Source organism: Anabrus simplex, chromosome 1 (genome assembly GCF_040414725.1).
Source record: "Anabrus simplex isolate iqAnaSimp1 chromosome 1, ASM4041472v1, whole genome shotgun sequence".
In the NCBI taxonomy this organism is placed as follows: Eukaryota; Metazoa; Arthropoda; class Insecta; order Orthoptera; family Tettigoniidae; genus Anabrus; species Anabrus simplex.
The window spans coordinates 995,206,812-995,233,705 of record NC_090265.1 but is presented as its reverse complement, the minus strand read 5'-3'; the positions used below and the strand labels follow the sequence as shown (position 1 = coordinate 995,233,705).

The window sequence follows — 26,894 nt, the reverse complement described above, 5'->3', positions numbered from 1 at the left end:
TAAACAGACTCTGGGATGGGTTTAAAGCAATTGTTGAGGAATGTGAAAATAAGTTTATACCTTTAAGGGTGGTAAGGAATGGTAAAGACCCACCTTATTATAAGGTAAGGTAAGGTTTTATTCTGCCCAAAGGCAGGTCTGAACCTCCGCAGAGGTGTGCTGAGCCGGAGTTTACGTACGGTAGGGTGGCCAGTTCCTTTCCGCTCCTCCATTCCCTTACCTCTCACCAACAGCGTATGGCAACCCATCCAAATCTTGACCACGCCCAATGTTGTTTAACTTTGGAGATCTCATGGGATCCGGTGTTTCAACATGGCTATGGCCGTTGGCCACCTTGTTATAATAGAGAAATAAAGAGACTAAGAAGGAGGTGCAGATTGGAAAGAAATATAGTTAGAAATGGCTATGGAAGTAAGAAGAAATTGAAGGAACTTACTAGGAAATTGAATCTATCAAAGAAGGCAGCTTAAGGATAACATGATGGCAAGCATAATTGGCAGTCATACAAATTTTAGTGAAAAATGGAAGGGTATGTATAGGTACTTTAAGGCAGAAACAGGTTCCAAGAAGGACATTCCAGGAATAATTAATGAACAAGGGGAGTGTGTATGTGAGGATCTTCAAAAGACAGAATTATTCAGTCAGCAGTATGTAAGGATTTTTGATTACAAGGATAATGTCCAGATAGAGGAGGTGAAATGCTAAAGAAGTATTAAAATTTACATATGATAACAATGATATTTACAATAATATACAAAAGTTGAAAACTAGAAAAGCAGCTGGAATTGATAAGATTTCTGAGGATATACTAAAGACAATGGGTTGGGAGCTATATCAAATGAATGGAGAGTTGCTATAGTAGCCCCTGTGTATAAAGGGAAGGGTGATAGACATAAAGCTGAATATTACAGGCCAGTAAGTTTGACATGCATTGCATGAAATCTTAGGGAAGGCATTCTTTCTGATTATATTAGACATGTTTGCAAAATTATTAACGGGTTCGATAGAAGGCAGTTCGGTTTTAGGAAAGGTTATTCCACTGAAGGTGAACTTGTAGGATTCCAGCAAGATATAGCAGATATCTTGGTTCAGGAGGTCAAATGGACTGTATTGTGATTGACCTGTCTAAAGCATTTGATAGGGTGATTCATTGGACTAGACAAAAGAGTGGCTAAATGGGTTGCTATATTTCTAGAAAATAGATCTCAGAGAATTAGAGTAGGCAAAGCTTTATCTGACCCTGTAATAATTAAGAGGGGAATTCCTCAAGGCAGTATTATTGGACCTTTATGATTTCTTATATATATATATATATGATATGAGTAAAGATGAGTAAAGGAGTGGAATCATAGGTAAGGCTTTTTGCAGATGATGTTATTCTGTATGTAGAATATAGAATACTGCAACATGACCTTGATAATATTGTGAGTTGGACAGCAGTCAATGGTATGATGATAAACAGGGTTAAAAGTCAGGTTGTGAGTTCACAAATAGGAAAAGTCCTCTCAATTTTAATTACTGCATTGATGGGGTGAAAGTTCCTTTTGGGGATCATTGTAAGTATCTGGGTATTAATATAAGGAATGATCTTCATTGGGGTAATCACATAAATGGGATTGTAAATAAAGGATACAAATATCTGCACATGGTTATGAGGGTGATTAGGGGTTGTAGTAAGGATGTAAAGGAGAGGGCATATAAGTCTGGTAAGACCCCAACTAGAGTATGGTTCCAGTGTATGGGACATTAACCAGGATTACTTGATTTAAGAACTGGAAAAAATCCAAAGAAAAGCAGCTTGATTTGTTCTGGGTGATTTCCAGAAAAAAAAGTAGCATTACAAATATGTTGCAAAGTTTGGGCTGGGAAGACTTGGGAGAAAGGAGATGAGCTGCTCGACTGAGTGGTATGTTTTGAGCTGTCAGTGGAGAAATGGTGTGGAATGACATCAGTAGACGAATAAGTATGAGTGGCGTCTTTAAAAGTAGGAAAGATCACAATATGAAGGTAAATTTAGAATTGAAGAGGACAAATTGGGGTAAATATTCATTTATAGGAAGGGGAGTTAGGGATTGGAATAACTTACCAAGGGAGATGTTCAATAAATTTCCAGTCTCATTGAAATCATGTAAGAAAAGGCTAGGAAAACAACAGATAGGGAATCTGCCACCTGGGCGACTGCCCTAAATGCAGATCAGTATTGATTGATTAATTAAATAGACTAATATAGACTTAGTATACAGAAAACCTACTCAAACAATAACCACTATTAGGAATGACTCATCTCATCACACTCGCCGTATTAACTGTCTCATCTGCAAAGAGTAAGGCCTTTGTCTCTGGTTCTTATTGTTTGTTTTACATTCTTGTGAATTTTATCCATGCCTGTGAAGAAAAGAAGAGAGGATAATACATTTCCTTGGTGAAGCTCTGTTTCTACAGTGAACTATTTTGTTTGTCCTATTGTGGTCTCCACACTACTTACACACTTTTCATGCACAGCTTTAATTATTTGTACTTCTGGCTGAATCAGAAAGTGATGGATTAAACTAGAGGGGAAAACATTCTGGACATGGTGCTCATAAAACCAGATCAGCTCTTTAGAGAAGCTGAAGTGATAGATCGTATATGTGATCATGAAGTTGTGTTTGTCCTAGTTAAAGATAAATGCAAAAGGAAGGTTGTAAAAGTAGGAATATTTGTCAATATCATATGGTTGATAAGAGAGGGATGAGGGAGTTTTTAAAAGGTAATTATGATCACTAGAAAATGGTAAATAAAAATATAAACAGCTTATGGGATGGTTTTAAAGCACTTGTTGAGGAGTGTGAAAACAGGTATGCACCATTAAAGGTGGTAAGGAATGGGAAAGACCCACTATATTATAACATAGAAATAAATAGATTAGGAAGGAGGTGCAGGTTGGAAAGAAATAAAGTTAGGAATGAATGGAACAAGTGGCTATGCGGTTTGGGTCAAGTAGCTGTCTGCTCGCATTTGGAGATACTGGGTACGAAGCTCGCTGTTGGTGGGCCTGAAGATGTTTTTCCATGGTTTCCCATTTTTACAGAAGGCAAATTCTGGGGCTGTACCTTAATCTAAGCCGTGGAGGCTTCCTTCCTACTCCTATCACTTTCCTACCCTATCATTGCCGTTTGGAGAAGTGAAACACAGGCAAAAATATGGCAAATTTCTTGAAGACGTTAGAAATTTGGGGTTTTATAAATTTAAAATGTGGGTGTGATTCATGACAACGGTCATAATGTAGTAAGTGCCATCCATGACTGGGAAAGTTTCCCCATTGCTGTGTGTAGCTCATACACTACACTTGTTGTAAAAGGGGACTTTTTGGTTCATAGATGAATCTCATTATGTTATGTAGAAAATTAGTAGAAAGTTTCAAATATTCTTCATCTTTCTGTAATACAACATTGCCTGATTCATGATGAACCTACACAGTGTAATTCAACTCTTCATACAAAAAGTTTCAAGAACAGAAGAGAGCCATTGTTGATCTCAGCCTTCCAATAAATCTTTCAGTATTGCAATGGGAACATATTGATTTATTTATCAATACGTTAAACATTTTGATCAAGCAACACTCACACTAAGTTGTTCTACAGTGACAGTGTCCGAGACAATCCCCATTATGAACACTGTCATATCTCATCTTCAGAAGCCATCACACAAGTGGATCAGGAATTGTGATAGTAAGACAGTCATTGCTGGATGCAATGAAGAGAAAGAAATATATTCCATTTCAACACTTGGATCCCTGCTTAAAAGGACAAGTTTTTAACAGTTCATGTTATTCACTTTAATATTTGTTTTCCATCATTATTGTCTTTTGTCAAGTTCCTGATCTATTGGTTCTTTGGAATAATCACCATGACAGCATGTTAGAAGACATATTTAGCCATATTTTGATACTAGAATCAAATTGCTGCAACTTGCTAATCAGCAGGAGGGACCTTTATCAACAACTGAAGATGTAAGCTTGTAACTCCATTTCACTATGCTGTGTATTCAACTCTTCTGAAGATGAAATCACCACATACTTGAAAGAAGATATGTTATTCTGCCTTTCAAGTGTTTATGATTATTGGAAAAAAATACAAAGTTTCCATAGCTGTGAAGTATTTATGTGTACCACCAGCAACAGTATTTTCTAAGAGACTTTGGTTGAGCAGCACTCCTATGTGACAGAAAAAAAAAAGAAGTAGGTTCAACCCCAACAGAGTGAGAATGCTTGTATTTTTGAACGAACACTTATAACACTATTAAGTTATTGTTTTATTAGTCATTTGAATTTTAAATAGTATCAATTACTTTTTTAACACTTAGTTTGTGGTAAGGTATGTAACAAACTACTAACTAGAAATACATAACACAATAAATTTTAATTAATTTATTTTAATTATATAGATATTGAAGTGTTAACATAAAAATGCCTACTTAATAAATAATATTGTATTTAAAAATTTGTATTTTACTATGTATGTATGTATGTATGTATGTATATATGTATGTATGTATGCATGCATTACATGATAAATTTACCTCTTTGCATGTTTCTGTTTACAGATTGGACTTTTGATTCTCAGTGACTGCCATTATGTGTGTCACAATGAATCTGGATATATAGCACTTGAAAAAACTCCTGACGAAGAAATAGATACCACCCCAATTGCTGGTGTAGTGGATGGAGTGAATGATGATTATATACCAATAGAAGTTGATGACGCTTATAGACATTTTCTGGTATGAAAAAAGCAATATGCTGAGAAATTAAGAATGCATCTAGTTATATTTTATCATTAGTATATTTTAAATTGTGTGAGATTCCATTTTAATTAGTGATGAATGAGATATGCTATCCTTACTATTTTCAATATTTCATTATTAAGATGAAACTTGTAAGAGAAATGTAATGAGTTTGATATGTCAGAGAGTGATGTAATTATTATGGAAATACTTTACTTTCCCTTAAAACAATATAATCACCTCCAGTGCCAATACTCTCACATTATCAGTGTAATGTTAACTACTCTTTGTGGAGGAAAATGTTTTTTCATTCATCTTTATTAGGCCTACCATGGTTTAATTTCAAACAGGTGATGATATCTCAGGTCATGATAATATTGTTTTTCCTTTACCTGTTACCCATGATGGGATTAAAGGTGTTAATTTATGCAATGTTATCATGGTGTATTTTCAGACACAGTGAAGTGAATACCTAGCTGTCAGAAGAAGGCAAGTCAATAGCTCAAGTTTCATACGTAGCATGTCTTTTGGCCGCTTGGTTAGTGTTTGTTTCAAATTGTGAATGAAGCACATTTGAAGACATTCAACTTTCTGGAAAAGAACTTGTCGAATTTTAAAAATAACCTAACCCATGAATCTGCAATGTCCTTTACTCTAAGGCTAGGTACAGTGAGTTTCTCTCATTGGTTGGCTGGCAGGCGCACCCAGCTTATCTGTCTCCAGTTGACTCGTCACTCACCGCTCTGCAGCAGAGCAACAAGGACAGCACTTCACTCACTTTATCCGTGCATGACATGAGACAACAATTAAAATTAAGAAAATAAGTGCATACCTTATGACAGGAGATGTTTGAAATGTTCTCCTCTTGCATCCTCACATTTCTGGCATCATCATGGTTTCAATTTTAACATTTTCCTAGCCCGCCATGCTGAGCTCTTTGAAACCCCAGTTCACTTAATTATCGTACATGAATACCTTTTCCTCTACCGTGTACGCGTGTGGAGGCATTATGAGAATTATACACCGAAGTAACACTTCACATCTCGAGAACAGTTGGTGCGACAGATCAATACTTAATACATTTTTATGCACGGACCTGAATTGCAAAGTGCGGACATTCCTGTGCTGTCAATCCGCTGTGTAACAGGAAGTGAAGAGGCAGATAAGCTGGGCCAACCGATGAGAGAAACTCACTGTATAAAAAAACAGAGAAACACCATTTTAAAATACTAAGAACCATTATCTCAGCAGAAAAGTACTTTGGAAAAGTACTGAAAGTTTAATTTTGGTAACATTTCTGAAATTGAAAATGGCTATAGTCAGTGTCAAATGGGAAGCATTTTGGTCTTGAGATTTGAGGCAGAATTGTCCAACCAAGGGGCTGCTGTCACAATTATGAACTTGGATTTCCCACCTAATCAATACTTGATTTATTTCTGATGTATTTACATTACAGATACATTTAGCAGTACCAGTTTCAGTGTCTATTATAAGCCATCTTCAGCTGCTGAAGAACCTTATTTGATAAAACAATATATACACTGCCTGACAAAAGAAGCTAAGCACCCAGAAGGAGTAGTCCAATATTATCCCATTTTGGTATACTTGCATACCATTGATGTGTGAGTAAATGATTAGATTTACAAGTAGTTGATAAGTTGTAACCAGTCAACTGCTGTGAGTCAGACAGTTAAGCAGTACGTGCAAGAGAGGACTATGTATAGTACGAAGCACCCGCGATGCCTCGTAGACACGTTAAACAGCCTATCCATCAATTGACAGCATTTGACAGAGGCCGCATTGTGGGACTGCATGAGGCTGGTTGGTTGTATTGTGCATTTGCCAGGCATGTGGGCCATTCAGGTGTCACAGTGGCCCGATATTGGATACAATGGGTACATGAGGGCACCCAGTCACGTCGTGCAGGTTCGAGTCAACCAAGAAACACCACCCCGAGGGAGGACCATTGTATGGTGTGCAAAGCATTGCGGGATCCCATAACTTCGACACCCGCCGTCAGCGAACATGTACTGGAGACTCTACAACATCCTGTGAGTTCCCCGACAGTGTGTCGATGACTCGCATCCGCTGGATTGGGTTCTTACCGAGCAAGTGGCCGCACGGTTTAGGTCACATAGCTATCAACTTGCATTCGGGAGATAGTGGGTTCAAGCCACACTGTCGGTAGTCCTGAAGATAGTTTTTCTGTGGATTCCCATTTTCACCGTAGGCAAATGCTGGAGTTGTAATTTAAATAAGGCCACGGTCACTTCCTTCCAACTCACAGCCCTTTTCTACCCCATCGTCGCTGTAAGACCTCTCTGTATTGGTGCAATGTAAAGAAAATGGTAAAAATCACTTTGGTGTTCATTAAAAATGATGTGTGAAAGCGTCACTATCTTTCAAATCTAGTAATGCACAGAAAGATAGGAACATGAACAGGGTCACATAATATGATAAATGCAAAGACAGTCAGAATCAAAAGAGGGAGCAATAAAAAAGGAAACGACAACAAACACAAAGTCACAAATGGACATTCTCCACATCTTTATACACTGCCATTTTCAAATAGAATAGCTCTCCTTATCAATCCTAATTCTTTTACATCCAATTTTTCTCATCCCTTGACAAGCTCATTCCTGATTTCTAACTTCATCAGGAGGGTGGGCTTCAACACTCAGATTTTCAGTCTTGAAGTGAGAAGTGTGGAATAAGAAGAAAGCTGGATAAACATAGGCAAAAGAAAGAGACAGAAAGATAAATATGAATTCAAGTTGTGAAAGACTAGGAACACAGGGCAAACACAAAAGGATATCAGTAACAGAAAGGAACGATCGTGCGACTAAACAAATCATGTATGGAAAGTTAGGAGCATGAATGGGATAGAAACAAGAAAGGTCAACATCGACCTTCAATGCTATTCCTTTCTACTACCTCTATCCTTCAAATAAGCATCTTTAAGATTCTGTGTGTGTGCAGTGTTTCAAGCAGTCATGTCTACACACTTGTGGCAAATGAGGAGACATATGTGGGAATGCATATGCCCTTGGGAAATCACAGAGGAACTGATACAAATATTTTGGATTCTTAAGAGGTACAGTTATCCAGCCTGACAATAATTCATAAAGAGAATTTGCAACCAATTGTGCAATGGTTTGTGGATCATTAGAAACACTTTAGTGATTCATAAGTCATCAAATTGATACAGTCTCAACTTGAATGGGCATTTATTACATGTCTGTCTTTTACTAATATGTTCACTAACCTTGAACCTCATAAGATACAGAATTTGGTGTGTGTGTGTGTTTAAAAATATTAATTTATTTCTTTAATTCAATTTCCAGGATAAAGAAGCTGGTTTAGAAGACACTTCTGAGACAATGAGGATGAATCCAATTATAAATGATACCAATATTATTCCTCTGGGTAATGGTACTTCTCCACCACACTTGTGTTACTCGGAAAGTCCAGATAAGAACACTTGCCGTGTATATACTAAAGACAGTGGAGACATTGCTGTGAATGCAAGTCTTCTTCGTGCGACCAATGCTGATGCCAGCAGTGAAGAATGGTGTAGATATCCTCTGGCTGCAAACTTCACGTGTCGTATTCCATCTAAGCTGCTAGGCTCTGATGGACATGTGAGCTGTCAAGTTATATGTAGCCTTCCTCATCCTTATTCATCAGAAGCTAGTATTCTTGCTCAGAGCCAATGCAGAAGAGTGATAGGAGATTCTACAGTCACATTTTGGACTTATTTAGTGGTTGGTATTTTTATTTATATATGTGCTCATTTTGTATGATAATGATTCCTGCTTACTAATAATATGATTACTTTATTCAATAGTACAAATGAATCACTTCATGCAGAAAAGGTCTTAGTCCAAGACTTATAAAAAAAAAAAAAAAGAACATGGCACAACAGCCCCAAAGGGCCTTGGCCTACCAAGCAACCGCTGCTCAGCCCGAAGGCCTGTAGATTACGAGGTCATGTGGTTAGCATGACAAGTCCTCTCGGCTGTTATTCTTTGCTTTCTAGACCAGGGCCGTTATCTCACCTTCAGATAGCTTCTCAATTGTAACCACGTAGGCTGAGTGGACCTCGAACCAGCCCTCAGAATCACGTAACAATCCCTGACCTGGCCAGAAATTGAACCCAGGGCCTCCAGATAGGAGGCAGGCATGCTACCTCTACACTGCAGGGCCAGCAGACTTATTTATTGGAGAAACATAAAAATATTTTGAACCAATATACCGCCCACATGCGTTAGGTAGGTTAGAGCTCAGTTATGTATTGTGTAAGAGTATGTAGATGTTCAACTAGGTAATTTCCATTTAGGGGTGGTAAAATCCTCTGGACCTAGGCCCCTTCCACACAAATCACAAATATTTATAAGCAAACAATAAAATAATTGAAAAAAAATCAAGTTTAACACAATATTGTATTTTAAAATGTTAAGCAGATACATAAAGTATGTTTTACAGTTACATTCATGAGCTGAGATGTCCAGAAAATGAAAGTCTGAGATTACTTGGCCTGATTGTCTCAGAGGGAAGGTATGCATTACACAGCTATCAATAAATAGAGAAGTAACTACTGTACTGGGATAGTGTACCTAATCTATATATATAAAAGAACATGTCCTGACTGACTGACTGACTGACTGACTGACGGACGGATCATAGCCGAGCAAAAACTACTGGACATAAAGGAATGAAATTTTGGGGATACATTTATATTAGGGTGTAGGTGCTCACTAAGAGAGATTTTTGGATATTCTGTCACTAAGGGGGTAAAAATGGGGATGAATTTTTAAAATGAGGATATCTATATCTCAAAAACTTAAAAGTTTATAGATGTAAAACTTGGTATTTGGAATCTCCTTTAAAAGTAAAGAAATGCATTTTGTTTTTGTTTTTGGAAAATCCCATTGGCGGGGGATGTAAAAAGGGGGAAAAGGGGTTGAACACCTATTATGAGGAGACATATCTCAAAAACTGAAGATGTTACAGACATGAAAATTGGTATTTGGAATCCCCTTTGAAAATAAAGAAACATGTATTTTTGTGTTTTGGGATAATCCGATGAATAGGGGGTAAACAGGAGTGACAAACAGGTTGAATTTAAAAAAAGACTACATCTGCAAATTATCTCAGACACATAACATATTACAGATTTGAAAACTGGTATTTGGAATTTTCTGTAAAAGTAAAGAAACATAAATGTGTGGACCACGCTGGAAACGGGTCCTGAACGGGTAACGACTACAAATGCAGTCTGGGTTCAGTACCGCCAAGGCACCCAAGACGACCCCATGTCGGATCTCCTCAAGGATTTGATCCATATTAAAAATGCTTATAGGAAAAGATGGCAAAGATTTAGGGACCCAACTGACCGGGCGGAATACCTGGAGCTAGCCCGGGAAGTACAAAATCGATTGCTGCAAAGAAAGATTGAAAAATGGGAGGAACTTTGCCTTCAGATCACGAATTTTGGTGGATTATATATAAAATGTTAAGCATTCAGTTATAAATTTCAGTATTGGTAATACCGTAGCAAAGCACGGGTATCTTGCTAGTATACTATTGTTGAACAAAACATAATCAGTTACTGTTGTGTACATCTGCTGATAGGGAGATAGATAGCAGCACCATGTTTCTATGGAGAACAGCCTTGAGTCTGTCACAGGGCCTTTTTCCTTGACTTGTGCTAATTGACTCCATGTTTACTGACTCCCATAAAGCCTCTTCAGTATGAATGTAATTTTCACAAAAAAGTGGACTGAGGCCCTTTCTGCATGAAGTGATTCAAATCATGTCATATATAGATAGAAACATGAACCAGGGACACATACCGTATATACGCGAATAATACCCGCCACTGAATAATCCCCGCACCCTAACTTTAGGAAGGCTGATTTTGAAAAACAATCTGCCAGCATTGACTCAAATAAAACCCACACCCCAATTTCGTGCCTCAATTTCTTTTTTTTAAAATATGGTAATATTCGCATAAATACGGTAATAGGATAAACACAACGATAGGTTAACATCAGATGAGGGAGTAACAGTCATAGGTGACCAAGACATGAAAACACAAGAAGGACAATCTACACATCTATATACAGGACCATCTTCACATAGGCTCTCTCCTTATCATTTGTAATTCATCTTCACGTATTTCTTCTCAGTCCTCCAACAACCTCATTTTTACTTCCCAGCTTCATCAGGAGAAAGAGCTTCAAACTCAGTCAGGGGTCATCTTGACAGATCATCATTCTTGATGTGGGAACTGGGGCATAAGAAGAAAACAGAAAAAGGAAAGAGACAAACAGATAAAAATGAGAAAAGTTGGTCTAGGAACAAAAGACAAACACAAAATCCTTAAGCTTACCCTACATCTGCTCTAATTTGTTTGTTGTATTTATGTTTTGGCTTTCTCCTCTTACCTTTCTCTCCTTTCCCTGAAAACTGTAATAGTTATTTACATTCAAAAGTCAGAAAGTAAGATTTTACAAATATGAGTTGACGATGGATCAGCTGGAGTTATGAAACAAATACGTAAAACACTTTTGCCCATGTAAGTTACAATATTTTATGTCATACTAGCAAGATACCCGTGCTTCGCTACTGTTTTAAAATGAAAGTTATTATTCAAAGCTTTACATTTTGGAGAGTCCACTATCAGCTGAGCCTGTAAAATACGCCCTCAGTTCGTACGTCAACAAATGGTTTTGGGGAAATGATTACCGTATTTATTTTCTGATCTCATCTGAACCCCGCACAGAAAAATTTGAATGTTTTAAACCCTATCTTATTTAACATCTAGGATGCAAACGCGACCAGTGCATGAAATTTTGATTGTGTACATTGAACAGTAATGGAGGAATAAGTACTTTTTAAGGGGTGAATGTTTTGAAATATTTATTAACATCTAGGATATAGAAAACCACCCTTCATAAAATTAAGTTTGTGCCGAAAACGGTTTTGGAAGAATGGATATTGTATTTTTGAGAGTCAACTACCATCTATACATCTCAGGGGAGAAATGTTTTAAAGATTATGGTATATTACGCCTAGGACATAAAAGAGCACCCTTCTCGTAAAATTACAACTTTGTATGCCAAACAGTTTTGGAGGGATGAATAATTTAGTTTACGGAGCTAACCTCATTTGACACTTTAGTGGTGAAACGTTTAAAAATATTTCCTATTTCACATTATAGGATTTAAAATATATACCGCTATTTCGAATTTTGTCTTCGTACATTAAACCGTTCGGAGGAAGGAATTAATATATTTGTTTTTGGATCTTACCCCCCATTTAACTCTCTGAGGTGTTAAATTTGTTTCAAACCGTGTGTTATTTAACACCTAGAGTATCATTTGACATTTTAACTTCGTAATTCAAACAGTTTCATATAAACGTATATTTTTGTCATCATTCCTCATCCCCCAGTCAAAACCCCTTAGCGGTGTATTGTTTTAAGTCCACTTCTTATTTGTATCCTCATAAAAATAATTCAACTCCTTTTACACACCCTTAAGTTGATTCCCTCCTCCCTGCCCCCCAACAAAAAATGCATGTTTCTTTATTTTTAAAAAAGATTCCAAATACCAATTTTCACTTCCGTAACATCCTTTGTTTTGTGATATTAGTATCCTCATACAAAGAATTAAACTCATTTTTCAATTCATTTACCCATCCTTAACTGGATTTTCCCAAAACAAAAAATATGTGTTTCTTTATTTTGAAAGAAGATTCCAAACACAAATTTTCATGTCTGTAACATCTTCAGTTTTTGAAACATAAGTATCCTCATAAAAATAATTCAACCCCTTTTTCAGTCCTTTTTACCCCTCCCCCCAAGTGATTTTACCGAAAACAAAAGTATGTGTTACTTTATATTGAAAAGAGATTAAAAATACCAATTTTCACGTCTGTAACATATTATGTTTTTGAAATTTACTCATTTTAAAAATTCACTCCCCTTTGTCAGTCCTGTTCACCCCCATTTTAAGTTAGTTTTCCAAAAACCAAAAACCTACGTGTTTCTTTATTTTTAAAGGAGATTCCAAATAAATTTTTTTGTGACTTATATCTTCAGTTTCTTTAGATATAAGTATCCTAAAAAAGATATTCAACCCCTTTATCACCTTTTTTCATCCCCTTAAGAGTAGATTTTCCAAAAACAAAAAAATACATGTTTATTTTTAAAGGAGTTTCCAAATACCAATTTTCATGTCTATAACATCTTCAGTTTTTGAGATATAAGTGTTCACATAAAAAGAATTCAACCCCTTTTTCAATCTTTTTCATCCCCCTCCCCCCACTGAAGTGTTTTTTTCCAAAAACAAACAATTACGTGTTACTTTTATTTTTAAAAGAGATAAAAAACAATTTTCACATCTGTAATGTGTTAAGTTTTTGATATATACTGTATATATGCTCATTTTAAAAATTTACCCCCTTTAACATTTTCCCTTAAGTGGATTTTCAGAAAACAAATTATGCGTGTTACTTTACTTTTACAGGAGATTCCAAATACCAATATTCACGTCTGTAACATGTTACTTCTTTTTAGATATACTAATTTTAAGAATTCATCCCCTTTGTCACTGCTGTTTACCACCCCTTAAATAGATTTTCCAAAAACAAACAAATACAGGTTTCTTTATTTTTAAAGGAGATTCCAAATACCAGTTTTCATGACTGTAACATCTTCAGTTTTTGAGATATAAGTATCCACATAAAAGGTATTCAACCCCTTTTTCACCTTCCTTCACCATACCCCCCCCCCCCCCTTAACAGGATTTTACAAAAACAAAAAATACGTGTTTATTTTTAAAGCAGATTCCAAATGCCAATTTTCATGTCTTTAAACTGTTCAGTTTTCAAGATAAAGATACACTCATTTTAAAAATTCACCCTCTTAGCGACAGAATATCTGAAAATCCTCCCTTGGTAACCATGTACATTGTAATATGAATGTATCCCCAAAATTTAATTTCCTTATGTCCAGTAGTTTTAGCTTGGCGATGATGAATCAGTCAGTCAGTCAGTCAGTCAGTCAGTCAGTCAGTCAGTCAGGACAAGTTATCTATATATATATATAAAAGAACATGTCCTGACTGGACATAATGAAATGAAATTTTGAGGATACATTTATATTAACATGTAGGTGCACACTAAGGGAGGATTTTTGTATATTCCATTGCTAAAGGGGTTAAAAGGGAGGGTGAATTTTTAAAATGAGTGTATCTACATCTCAAAAGTTTAAAAGTTTACAGATCTAAAAATTAGCATTTAGAATCTCCCTTGAAAATAAAGAAATGAGTATTTTTTTGTTTTCGGAAAATCCCAATAGGAGGGGTGAAAAGGGTGAAAAAGGGGTTGAATGCCTTTAATGAGGCTACTTATATTTCAGAAACTGAAGATATTACAGACCTGAAAATTGGTATTTGGGATCTCCTTTAAAAATAAACAAACATGTAATTTTTTTATTTTTGGAAAATTCAAATAAAGGGGGAGGGGCTGAAAAGGGGGGTGAATTTTTAAAATGAGTGTATCTATATCTCAAAACTTTAAAAATTTACAGATGTGAAAATTGGTATTTAGAATCTCCTTTAAAAATAAAGAAACACATATTTTTTTTGTTTTCGGAAAATCCAAATAGGAGGGGTGAAAAGGGGTAAAATAGTGGTTGAATGCCTTTAATGAGGATTCTTATATCTCAGAAACTGAAGATATTACAGACCTGAACATTGGTATATGGAATTTCCTTTAAAAATAAAGAAACACGTATTTTTTGTTTTTGGGAAATCCAATTAATGGGGGTTAAACAGGAGTGACAAATTGGGTTTAATTTTTAGAAAGACTATATCTACAGTATATCTCAGAAATGTAAAATGTTACAGACGTAAAAATTGGTATTTGGAATCTCCTGTAAAAGTAAAGAAACATAGGTCATTTCTTTCTGGAAACTCCACATAAGAACTAAAAAGGGGGTGAAATTTTAAAATGAGAATTTCTACAGTATATCTAAAAAACTGAACATGTTATAGAAGTGAAAAATGTTAATTTTTATCTCTATTAAAAATAAAGAAACGTGTATTTTTAGTTTTCAGAAAAAACAGTTGGGTGGGGTGCATAAAAGTGCTGAAACTGGGGTTGAATTCTTTTAATTAGGATACTGATATCTCAAGACTGAAGATGTTACAGACGTGACATTTGGTATTTGGAATCTGCTTTAAAAGTAAAGAAACACATATTCTCGGAAAAAACAATGAAGGGGGGAGGGTTATGTGAAAGAATTGAAAATTCAATTGAATTAATTGTATGAGAATACTTACATCTAATAAAAACTAAAGTTGTTACAGATGTGAAATTGGTATTTGAATCTCCTTTAAAAACAAAGAAAAACGCGTTTTTGTGGGGGAGAACATCTTGAGGGGCAGGAGTGAAAAGGAGTTGAATTACTTTCATAAGGACACATATCTCAAAAACTGAAGATGTTATAGTTGTGATAACTGGTATTTAGAATGTCCTTTACTATTAAAGAAACAAGTATTTTTTGCCAGAAAATTCACTTGGGGGGGGGGGGGGGGTGAAAGGAAGTGAAAAAAGTTAAATATGTTTATAGGATACTTATATCTCAAAACTGATGGTAACATACGTGAACATTGGTATTTGGAATTTCCTTTAAACGTAAAGAAACACACCTTTTTTTGGGCAGGGTAAAATCAAATTAACGGCGGTGGGGTGAAAAAGTAGCCAAGACCAATTGATTTTACTGTTCATAATGTACTTATAAGGAGCCTCCATGGCTAAGGTGGCAGCGCGTCGGCCTCTCACCGCTGGGTTCTGTGCTTCAAATCACGGTCACTCCATGTGAGATTTGTGCTGGACAAAGCAGAGGCAGGACAGGGTTTTCTCCGGGTACTCCGGTTTTCCCTGCCATCATTCATTCCGGCAAAAAATAAGAGAGACAAGAGCATTTATGTTTTCTCTCTCTTCAAAAAATAACAAGCAGTACGTTGTGTTCGAACGTACAACCTCGTGGATACCAGTTCAACTTGTTTCCACTACACCACAATAGTAGCATGCAGAAATGGTCCATTATAACTATAGATATCAGGCTATGTCAGACCATGGCCCAACAACATGTAACATTGACTGTCTCCGAATAGTAGTGAAAGGACCCGAAGGGGTCCAAGTTCAAGAGAGCAGCCACTTTTTCTTTTTTCAGCTGTACTATGTCGGGAAACAAAACCTGTGACCCAGACAAGAAAGGACAATCCATGGACAATTAACTCAGTGCAATATGTGGAAACACTGGAGAAGTTCAAAGCTTGCATTCACAAGGTTAAACCTGAAAGGAATATGAACAACATTCTGCTTCTCCATGACAAAGCAAGACCACTTGTCAGTCTGCATATAAGAGAAACAATTGCAATATTGGGATGGACTGTTCATTCTCGTCTTGCTTGTAGCATAGATATGGTACCTGCAGATAATTTCCATTTAGTGTGTTTAAGGGTATTTATTATATGGTGGGAATTTTACAGACAATGAACTGAAATAGATTGTTTCACTGACTTCTGTAACTCTAGTAAGGAATGTCACAATGTTCGGATACAGCATATTACTCACGTGTGCTTCATGTACACAGAAATTGATAGTGACTATTAGAAAAATTGACATATATTCATAAATGATGTAAGGATATTTTTTGTAAAAACCATAAGATTAGCAGTCTGCAGATCTTCAGTCACTTGATGAATTTTCTTATGTACAGATTCAAACTTCACTGTTTATATTCAGGGTGCAGCATAAGTCAGTTAATATAAAATGCATACAGTAGTATAGCATTAATGGTTTATACAATAACAGTTGTTGTCTTATAGAAATTGTTCAAAAGTGGCCTCCACTGTTATCTAAACAATTAAGACATCATTCAAATGCTGATTTACATATTATCTTGTCACACTAGTCCCCGTTATTACCAAATATGTTTTCAAATTCATGTTCAATCAAATCCCATAAATACTGAATGTTTAATGGCTTGTAGCAAAACCTTTGTCCTTCCATAATCCCCACATTAAAAAATTGCAGGTCATAAGGTCTGGTGATCTCACCCGATCAATGTTACCGCAACTTCCTGTCCACTCTTCAAAATGCTCATTAAAAAATTCAGAGACATTTAATCCATAGTGCGGTGGAGCACCATCTTACTGGCAAATAAGGTTGTTTCATATTTCTTCAAATACTTGATGATGATGATGATGATGATGATGATGATGATGATGCTTGTTGTTTAAAGGGGCCTAACATCTAAGGTCATTGACCCCGAGGGTTCTTCAAATACTATCATAACTTCTCTTAATATTAATATATACACATACTGTATATGAGTTTACTATGTTTGTAAGTAAAGGAGATATTATAAGTAGAATTTTGTAAACAATATAAATTTATTAAGGATGAGCTGTGTGTTTAATAGAAAAAATTGTATAATATTGTATTCTAGGAAAATTTTCTTCTTTTCTTGTTAATTTAAAATTTAGTGCTTGACAATAATATATTTTAGTGTACCATTTGCCACCGAGGTAGACACCTCATTTGCAAATAAAGAGATTTTGATTTGACTTGACTTGACTTGACTTGACTTGACTTGACTTGAAGGTACCTGTTTGCAGTCATGGTCCCCTTGAAAAAATAAGAATCTGTCATTCCTTCACTGCATATTACCTGCCCAAATCATAACTCCAAGAACATTTAATTCCTCCATTGATTACAAACTGTGGATTTTCAGAGGCCCAATACATGCAATTCTTCACATGCTCCATGAGACACAAAACTATTTTTGTTAAAGTTAGCATCACTTTCACTTTGGATCACATACCACTAACAGAATGCACCTTCATTGAAGGCTTGTAGCAGTGTAGGTTTATATGGCTTCAGTAACATTCTCTTTACACTTCTATCAGAAAGGTGTAGTTCTTTAGAAGCTCTTTTTTTGCTGATTTCTTGGGCAATTCAATGAATACTTGTGCTACAACCAACAGATTTTCTTCTGTAGTTACTGATTTTGGGCAGACACTGCATGGTAATTCAGCTATAGAATCTGACTCCTTGAACCTTTGATTTAATTTGTAGATAGCTTGCCTATGTGGTGGTTGAGTATGTGGGAACTTTTCAAAGGAGGTTGTCTTACATCTTCATAATTTTGACCAAGTTGTCACCACTTCTGTAAAATAAACACATGGTGTTCTGTGGACAATTTTCTATTCATACTGTAAGCTTCTCATGCTGATGATTGCACAAATGAAGCCAGCTTGTCACTTGATCCTAACAAGCCAGTCCTGTTGCTACTTTTTAAATAGGTTCTGCCATTACTTAATTAGCTTAAATTTGACTGACAATTATTTGCAGTAATGTGCAATAATGTGCTGTAGTTAACTGACCTATGCTGTACCATGTAGATTTTTGTAAACAGAGTACTTGAGAAATATCACAACAATAACTTACTAATGTTTAATATTCTACAACAGTAAAGTCATGTTTGATTTCACAGTTAAGTTTCAAATGACAGTAATTGAGGTGAATTCAGTCTAATAATACGTATTGCATTACTAAAATGGTTTTTACTTTTTTATTCTTTTTATTTTTTAAGATTCGGTCTGTGGCTGACATGTTTTTCACCACTGCACTGGGGCTCCTCGATGCTGCCATTGTCATAGCAACTCGAGAAACAAACCTTGGACGGGGTGATGTTGGTCGTGAGCTGCTGTGGGCAACTCTGGGATATGCTGCATTTGCTCCTATCATGGGATACTTACATACTGCAGTAATCCTTGCAGATGCTCCATTTTACTGGCTATCATTTACTGTATGCTTCATTTTGATGACTATATCTGCCATTATTCTTCTCTTCTCTCACTCGATGCCACTCTGTCGACCCGAGTGGTGGACGAGACATGCCAGAGTGATGCCTTTTGGAGGACTGAAGAGAAATGTTGGTGAACTTATTGCCTTCAGCTTTATCCTTGTCTTGCTGGGTGCTTTTTGGAGTGCACTTGACAACTACTTACCATGGTAAGTACCAATAACATGAAAAGTAGGATAGTTCATTGTCAAATTAAAATATTACTTGGTAAACAGAACTGAAAAGACATCAAAGGAAGGGTAATATATAGCACATACGGTGTGTTCAAAAATATATTCACATAGTATACTGTACTCAAGGCATCTCAAACATGTGGCCTCTACAGATGCAAAATGCAGCCTTTCCAAATGTTTAGGTTTAATTATTAATTACCCTAATTGGAGTATATATCTTGGCAGCTTATTTTCTCTGATATTTGCATGGAGCTACCATACAATGGTCATATGTCCTAGAAAGCATGACACCCATAGTACATGGACACAACACGAGATGGCAGTACATTGAAGAGGTGCTATGCACAGGGCGATGGGAGTGTGGTAGTGAGTCAGGCTCTGTGCAGAATGGATGTGACAAGGCAAGAACGGCATGTATACAACAAACTGACCATTTTCCATGGTTACAATGCCAAAGAATGTCATGGAGAGCTTGTGGAAACTGTGGGGAATAATGGCCTTCTGTACCAAACTGTTGCAAGATGGGCAGCATTGTTACAGTATGAACGTGAAACAAGCAGCAACATGCAGTGATCTGAAAGTGCTGTTAGTGTCTAGACTGATGTGTCACGCGCAGTTATCTCCCAGTGCATGGACGTAGACAGAAGATGGGCACTATTTCAATTACAAGTTAAAACAGGCACTGAAAAATGAACCATCCACATAATTGTATGGGAAGAATTTCATCTGCGTGAAATTGCTTCACAGTGGGTGCCACATGCACTCACTGATGTGCAAAAGTGGACAAGGTATGCAATATGCTCTGACTACTTGGTACGCTACCGGCAAGAAGGCGAGCAAATGCTGGAGAGAATAGTGTCCGTGGATGAATTTTAGGCCAGGGCGTATAAACCAGAGTTCAGTCTGCAGAATGGCAACACGCAGGATTACCACGAAGACTGAAGTTCCAGCAAAACCCTTCCCCCGTGAAGCTGATGGTCATTATGGTTTACAATATCAGAGGCGTGATTGCATGTCACTTCATTCCACATGGCACACCAATGACAGCAACGTAGCACAGAGTCTTCCTGCAGAGACAGTTAGGGTCTGCCATTAGAAACAAACACCCGGATCTTCTCAACAATGTCATCTTTGTTAACATTGATGCTTTCACGGCCCCTACTTGTACACATGATATGGGATTTTGGGCTTATGCCGCATCAAGAAAACAAGGTGAAACTCATGTTTTGCAGAGAACTTTGCTCCATGTCTTCAGAAGAAAATCCCGAATTTGTGAGCCATCCAGTATCCAAGAGGAGATGGACACACTCAAAGTCACATTTTAGGGTAATGGTTACAACAACGTACAGATTCACAGAGCCCTGCATCCCAGAGGGACAACTAATCAAAGCTCACAGAAAGAAGAAGTGAAGGGAACTGCCTACCTGTCTTACATTCACAACACCACAGACAGAATTGCCAAGGTAATTTGCAAGCATAATATAAAAACCGTGTTTGGCACCGTCACTAAAATTGCTCACAGTTTAGGTAAAAGCAAAGACAAATTGTCCCCACTATTGCACCCTGGGGTATACAAAATTGCCTGTACTTGCGGCAAGGTATACATTGGCCAAACATGCTGGTCCATTGGGATTCGCATCAAGGAACAGCAAAGAAATGTCCATCTCAACCAGCCAGACAACTCGGCAATAGCTGAGCACGCCCTATCGTTGAGTCATGATGTCGTGTTCCAAGGTGTTCGAGCTCTCACCCACACTAGACACTACAGGTCCAGGATTATAAGGGAAGCTGTGGAAATATGTAAAAGTCCTATTTCAACAAGGACACTGGCTATCAATTAGGTAATACGTGGTTGCTGGCCATTGAGGATTTACGTAGGTAGTTCTCTCCCCTGGCCTTTCTATATTGTTATTTCGTTTCAGTGGTTTCCAAATTCGTACATTCGTCATCACCAGTTGGTTCATTCCAAGCTGTGTGTTAATGTCATATTGTTGTCGTCAGCTCCCGCTTGGAGCGCTGTGCTACCTGGTGATGAATGAGCGTAGCACAACAATTCTCCAACGGTAAAATATTCTTAAATTCAAACCCTCATTATTGTAGAACACTTCTTCGGGAACAGCTAAGATTTTCTTCTGAAGACAGAGCAAAGTTCTCTGCAAAACGTAAAGAGTTTCACCTTGTTTTCTTGACACGGCATAAGCCCAAAATCCCATATCATGTCTACAATGTCTGCCTTCTCCATGACAGCACCAGACTGCACACGTCAGAGGCTGTATGGAGACAGCTTCAGCGCCGGGGAGGGGAAGTACTGGAATACCCGCCATACTCCCCGTACCTGTCTCTGTCCAATTTCAACCTGATCCCAAAAGTGAATGAACCATTACACGGGAGATGTTTGGAAGATGAGAGGACCTTGCCAATACTCTGGAACATGAGAGTCAGCTTGCTGGTGTCCAACATCTCCAGCATCATTGCAGTGTGTTGTGGACAATCTTGAGGGTTTACCATAAAGTTTACTCTACTCTCTGAGCATGTAGCACAAGCCCTCATGGCTGAGAGTTTCCTCATTTCATATCCTATGCCTGGTAAACCTGCTGGACATTATTCATACATTCCACACCACCTTACACTATCCACTCCCATCTGTACATTTCCATTTGTCTCGTAGATCACACATTTATGTGAAAAAATAGTTGCCTTGATTATGCCCCAACCCTTGTACTGTATATCATCTGTATTGTGTGAAATACCACTTGCTTAAGCACTTGCTCATCACAGAATCTCAGATACCACTATACTGATGAAAAGTGAAATTTGATACTGAGGTTCCTCCTAGACCATCCACGAAGTTAGTGTCTTGGCGGATACAAACTGTATAATAATAATAATAATATAAAAGAATTTATTGGACTCCAACCTATTCAATACATTACTGGATGTTAACATTTTTAGTTAAACATCGTTAAAATGGAGACATGTTTCGCCCTCCATGTGGGGCATCATCAGTCATATCAAAGCACCTCAAAATTACTCAAAATTCATTACTTACAAACTGTATGCCAGTGCAGATAATTTTGCTGATAATGTCTAAATGATTTTCACTCAGGTATACTCTTACTTTTGCTTGTAGTTAGGCGACCCTTGACATTGGTATGGAAGAATGGTGATATACAAAGAGCCTTGCGACCATAAAACCGTAAATCTGACCTAAGCCTAACTGGCTTCTGCCCGCAATTAGTGGAAGAAAGAACAAATGTCAATACATCAGTAGTTGTTGCAAGACAAAATCCCTCATAAACCTGTGACTGTAAGGGGTCTGGTGCCAGTTATCAGGCCTATTGTATTATGTTAACAGATCTATCCTTTTCAATATCTTAGGTGTAATATACTGTAGGTAAATATTTATAATAACTGCAGATAACCATTCACAGATGCGAATGTGGGTGCGGATGTTATTTTGTTTATCTGCGCAGGGCTCTAACAGAAGTAATAGGAAAGAAAGCTTTATGAAAATTTCAACCCCTGAGGGGTAAAAATAAGGTTACAAAAAAAATAATTGGAAAGTGTTTCAGAACAATAGTTTACAGACTGCTATGATAATTCTTTTTTATGTTGCTTGAATGAGTTGATAGGTCACGGGCTACTGTAATAGTTAATTTGTATGCCACTTGGAGCATTCATATCTCTTGAAGTGGTTTTCTTTATGTTGTGACAGGCAGAAGATGCTCACGCAAAGAATGAGTAATTCCACTAGTATTAAATAAATTTTGCTGGGTTATCAATTTTCTATCAGCCCATCAGTCTATCAGTCTCATAAAATATTAATAACAATATGAATTTCTGAGAAATATAGAAATATAATTTGATATGGAAAGGAAGTGAAAAGATTCAGTACAGACTTCAAGATACCATCTTCTTATCCAGTACCTATCATTGGTAAAATGCAGTTAGAAAAGTAACAAAAGTAATCCTAGATAACAAGCAGTAGGAAATGTTTGACCCAATATAGGTATAACTACCTCACACACCTCTGCTATTTCAAGATGCCCTCTTTTAACTTCTAGACAATATGATAATGGCAAAACACAATCATGGTTAAGGATCACCAAATGTGCTCATAATTTATGCACATCTGTCAAGAGATGAACAACCTACCAAAACTGGAATGCCAGAAGGTTTCAGGAATGAAACCAAAACTACCACAACTACTATTTCTATAATACCATCAACTCAATGGCATTCATTACAGAGTGGCAGATGTGATGCCATCCTTTTACAAATAACCATGACAGTGCTCTACACAGTTTTCTGTCAACTGTGCCATAAACTACACATGGGCTTGGTCAAGCTTGTCTCCAAGAATGCTTTCAAACTGTAGTCGAATACTTAGGTCCCCAGATGAGCCAGTAGTTACCATAACCTTATGTTCAGTGAGTTAGTGAAAAATCACCTGGGTGTATCAGTCAGTTTATGTTTATATGGTTACAGGTGCTTCAGATACCTACTCCACAGTAGGTTGGGTTGCCAGGCCTGGCAGGTGCATTTATGTTCATCACAACAATTGTTCAAAATAGCCCCATTCCTGTTCTGCATACAATGCTGCTCTTCCCATCATGCTCTTCCACACTCCTGTTAACATCGCCGGTGTGATGACTGTTGTTGGTGCACAAAGTTGCACAAGGTCAACCCTGTTTGCAGGCATTACTGCAAAATTTTCATGACAAAATAGCCTCCATAAAAACAGTCCATGGGTTAAATCAACGATCCTAGAGCCGTAACCTGGAAAAACCAAAACAATACAAGATACCACATAAATTTGTGACATTTAAGTAACAATGTCATTCTTGCTCAGGTGTGTGCTACTCACCTGCTCAGTGATCCACTCATGGAAAGCCTTGCGACATGCATAGTCATCCGGTTGCAGGCAATGCGTTATATGGCATTTTAATGGGTACCAGTGTAGATTATGTTTAATAATAATAATAATAATAATAATAATAATAATAATAATAATAATGATGATGATAATAATAATAATAATAATAATAATAATAATAATAATAATCATCATCATCATCATTGTCATCATCATCATCATCATCATCATCATCATCATCTATGGCCTCAACTGCTGGATGTAGGCATTTTAATTTGGCACCACTTAGGCTCCTTGTGCATCAGTTTTGCCATTCTGCTTTACTCTACCAGAAGGCAAAGGAATTTAGAGTTCTGTTGGATGCTCTGGGGCTAAGTTTTATTTAATTTTGTCAGATAAACACTGAGTGTGTCAGCAGATATCTTTTTATGTGCTGACATTATGCAACATGGAGTGGCGAATGAACTCCCCTCACTTAAAATATACATAAATCTCTGTTGGGTTTTAAGATTTATTCCGAATGCACTATACCTCTAGTACTCACATGAGGTTCTGCAGATATACCTTCTTACACTATATTCAATATATTTATTTCCTCCAGATCGCTTTGCCATGTTGTCAATGGAAGAGTTGTTACTTGAAGCATACCATGCTGTCATAGTCTTTTCTCTACAATCCAGAACATACTGCAATCTAAATATTACTGTGCATAAAGGGCAGCACTTTGTCATTCACTGCAGTGATACTCTCCAAATATAAGCAGCATTTAAACAAGTTTGTATCTTGGACTGCTCCATTGCCATGCGGATGGAGGGGTAATCGAAGATAAGGGTTTAAATCCCTACCATTTGGGAAAGAGAGAAGGTTCACTAAAATTTGGAATTTGAGGGTTGGAACCACAGATTTACAAAAAAATATTCTTTTATTAAATTTAAAGCTTGTAAGCAAAGGGTAAAGTAGTGAATATACCAATCATAAATAGTCGACATGAAAAGAGCAGTGAAATTGCAGGTAAACTTTATAAAAATCCATGAAAGGCAATTAAGAAACAATTGAATAGATAAACTCTACAAATGAAAGGCAATTAAGAAACAATTGAATAGATAAACTTTACAAAAGGCCATGAAAGGCAATTAAGAAACAATTGAATAGAAGGACTAAGTCTTGAAATTGAAAAGCAGTTAAGACTGCGTTAAATCTTACAAGAGTGCCATAAGGAAATTGAACAGTATTCAAGCAAATTGAGACTCAGCAATTCAAAAGAATTAGTCACTAGTGACCACAAAGTTTTTACGGAGAACGTCTTACATTCATTTTAACTTAAACTATAAAAGGTGCCTGTCCAGCAAGCATATTCACAGAGATTTTGAATTCTGCTGCATGACGCATGGCCGAGCTATGTAGACTGGCTCTTGCACAGGAGAAAGCGAAGTTTGGCCATCACTGAGTAAAAGTGTGTTGCTCAATCGTGTGGGCGAGGGCTGAATCAGCCCGAGTTGTCCTGCTCAGGTCAGGTGCAGTCCATACATGGAGAGTAATGTGCAATGATTAACACAGTAAAACGTAACACTGAAAGAAACTAATTTTAAATTACAGACGAATAATAAATAAATAATGGGAAAAATCTTGTGTAAGCCTTAAAAGAACAAAAACTCAATAGTAAATGATAGAAAAAGTAAATAACACTGCGTTGCCGGTGGTGTCACAATGACGTTGACAGGAAGACCTCGAACAGAGGGTAGACATATTGAACCAGCAACTTGTGCTACAGTCTGAAATGAATCACTGAAGGAGCAGGGTCGCGGAAGGCGACTCTAAAGAGATGTTAAAGCATAAGATAAAAAAGGTATGAAACTAAAATTAAATGTAAATAAGTGATGTGGATTAGAGCAATCATCATAATCACGATTTAAGTGAATAACTACAATATATATTCATGGAAACACGAACACTATACATTTGACTAGAGTTTACGTTTATGACTTAGAGTTGTTTGTATAACTGAGCAATGCACATAGCCCTCATGAGGCATTTCAGCAAATCAAGTTCCAGCTTAGTCTATGGGCAGGGCTGTAACCCATAGAGGATGCATTCCCAGGTGGCAGATAGGTGGTGCCCCAGATATAGGTGGCTGGAGGGAAATGAAATGCCTCCAGCAGACTAACAGGCAACCAGCTATCCTGTAGTTGGATGTTGGCTCATCAAGGACTAGGCCCACTGCTTAAAATTGTGGATTAGTGACACATTGCCTGATATACTTTTGTCACATCTTTATGGCTCAATGTCAAAATATGGGGAACTGGAAAAGGCTTGTGCGTTCCCCTTAGACAACTTGTTTGACCATGCCCAATTGACTCAAGCAGTGTGCAAGAGTTACAGGAATTTTCAGGGCAGTGCTGGCTAAACAAGCAAGCACGAGGTACAAAATTTGCCTCACTTGATATTGGTTCGGTGACTGGAAGACCACACGAAAGTGGTGCAAAATCACAGGACATCAGTGAGGGATATAAAATAATTTATAATGGTAGCCCAAAGACAGACAAACAATAGTGTTGTGATCATTATTGGTATTAAATTTGGTGACACTCTAGACAAAATAGAGAAATTTGATGACCATTAAATGAAGGCAGATGTTCAATAAATTTCCAATTTCATTGAAATAATTTAAGAAAAGACTAGGAAAACAACAGACAGGGAATCTGCCACCTGGGCGACTGCCCTAAATGCAGATCAGAATTGGTCGGTCTACATGTTTATAAAAGATTGACATATTCACATGTTATGCTGCACAAACTGGCTGTACGTAGAAGATAAAAGATGATAAGAAAGATGCTTTTCAGCCATCACTCTTCCACTATATAGAGTGCTCAGAACGAATGTGTCATTGCAGCCTACATGAAACGTTTGGCATTACAAAATCTGGAAAATGTAAAATCAATCATCAGTCATGGCTATGGACAGAAGAGGTGAATAATGTGATGCAGATTAAAAAGCAACTATATCAAAAGTTCTTTGCTTCTAAGATAGCTGAAAACTGGAATGCTTATCATAATACTAGGAGTGGAAGAAAGAAGGCAGTTGCAGGTGCAAAAACATCTCACTCCAGTGAAGTCTGTGATAAAATCAACACACC

The 26,894-nt window shown here is 37.0% G+C and overlaps 1 protein-coding gene across 4 annotated transcripts in view; it reads left to right on the top strand.

The window, feature by feature from the left end:
* The window catches only part of SP1173, a 432,536-nt gene that overhangs the window by 314,405 nt on the left and 91,237 nt on the right, over positions 1-26,894 (top strand). For all 4 annotated transcript variants that reach the window (XM_067136906.2, XM_067136907.2, XM_067136908.2 and 1 more), the window contains 3 exons: positions 4,585-4,761; positions 8,109-8,528; positions 18,440-18,861. In XM_067136906.2, the coding sequence (XP_066993007.2) occupies positions 4,585-4,761; positions 8,109-8,528; positions 18,440-18,861 (1,019 nt within the window). The remainder of the gene's footprint in view (positions 1-4,584; positions 4,762-8,108; positions 8,529-18,439; positions 18,862-26,894) is intronic.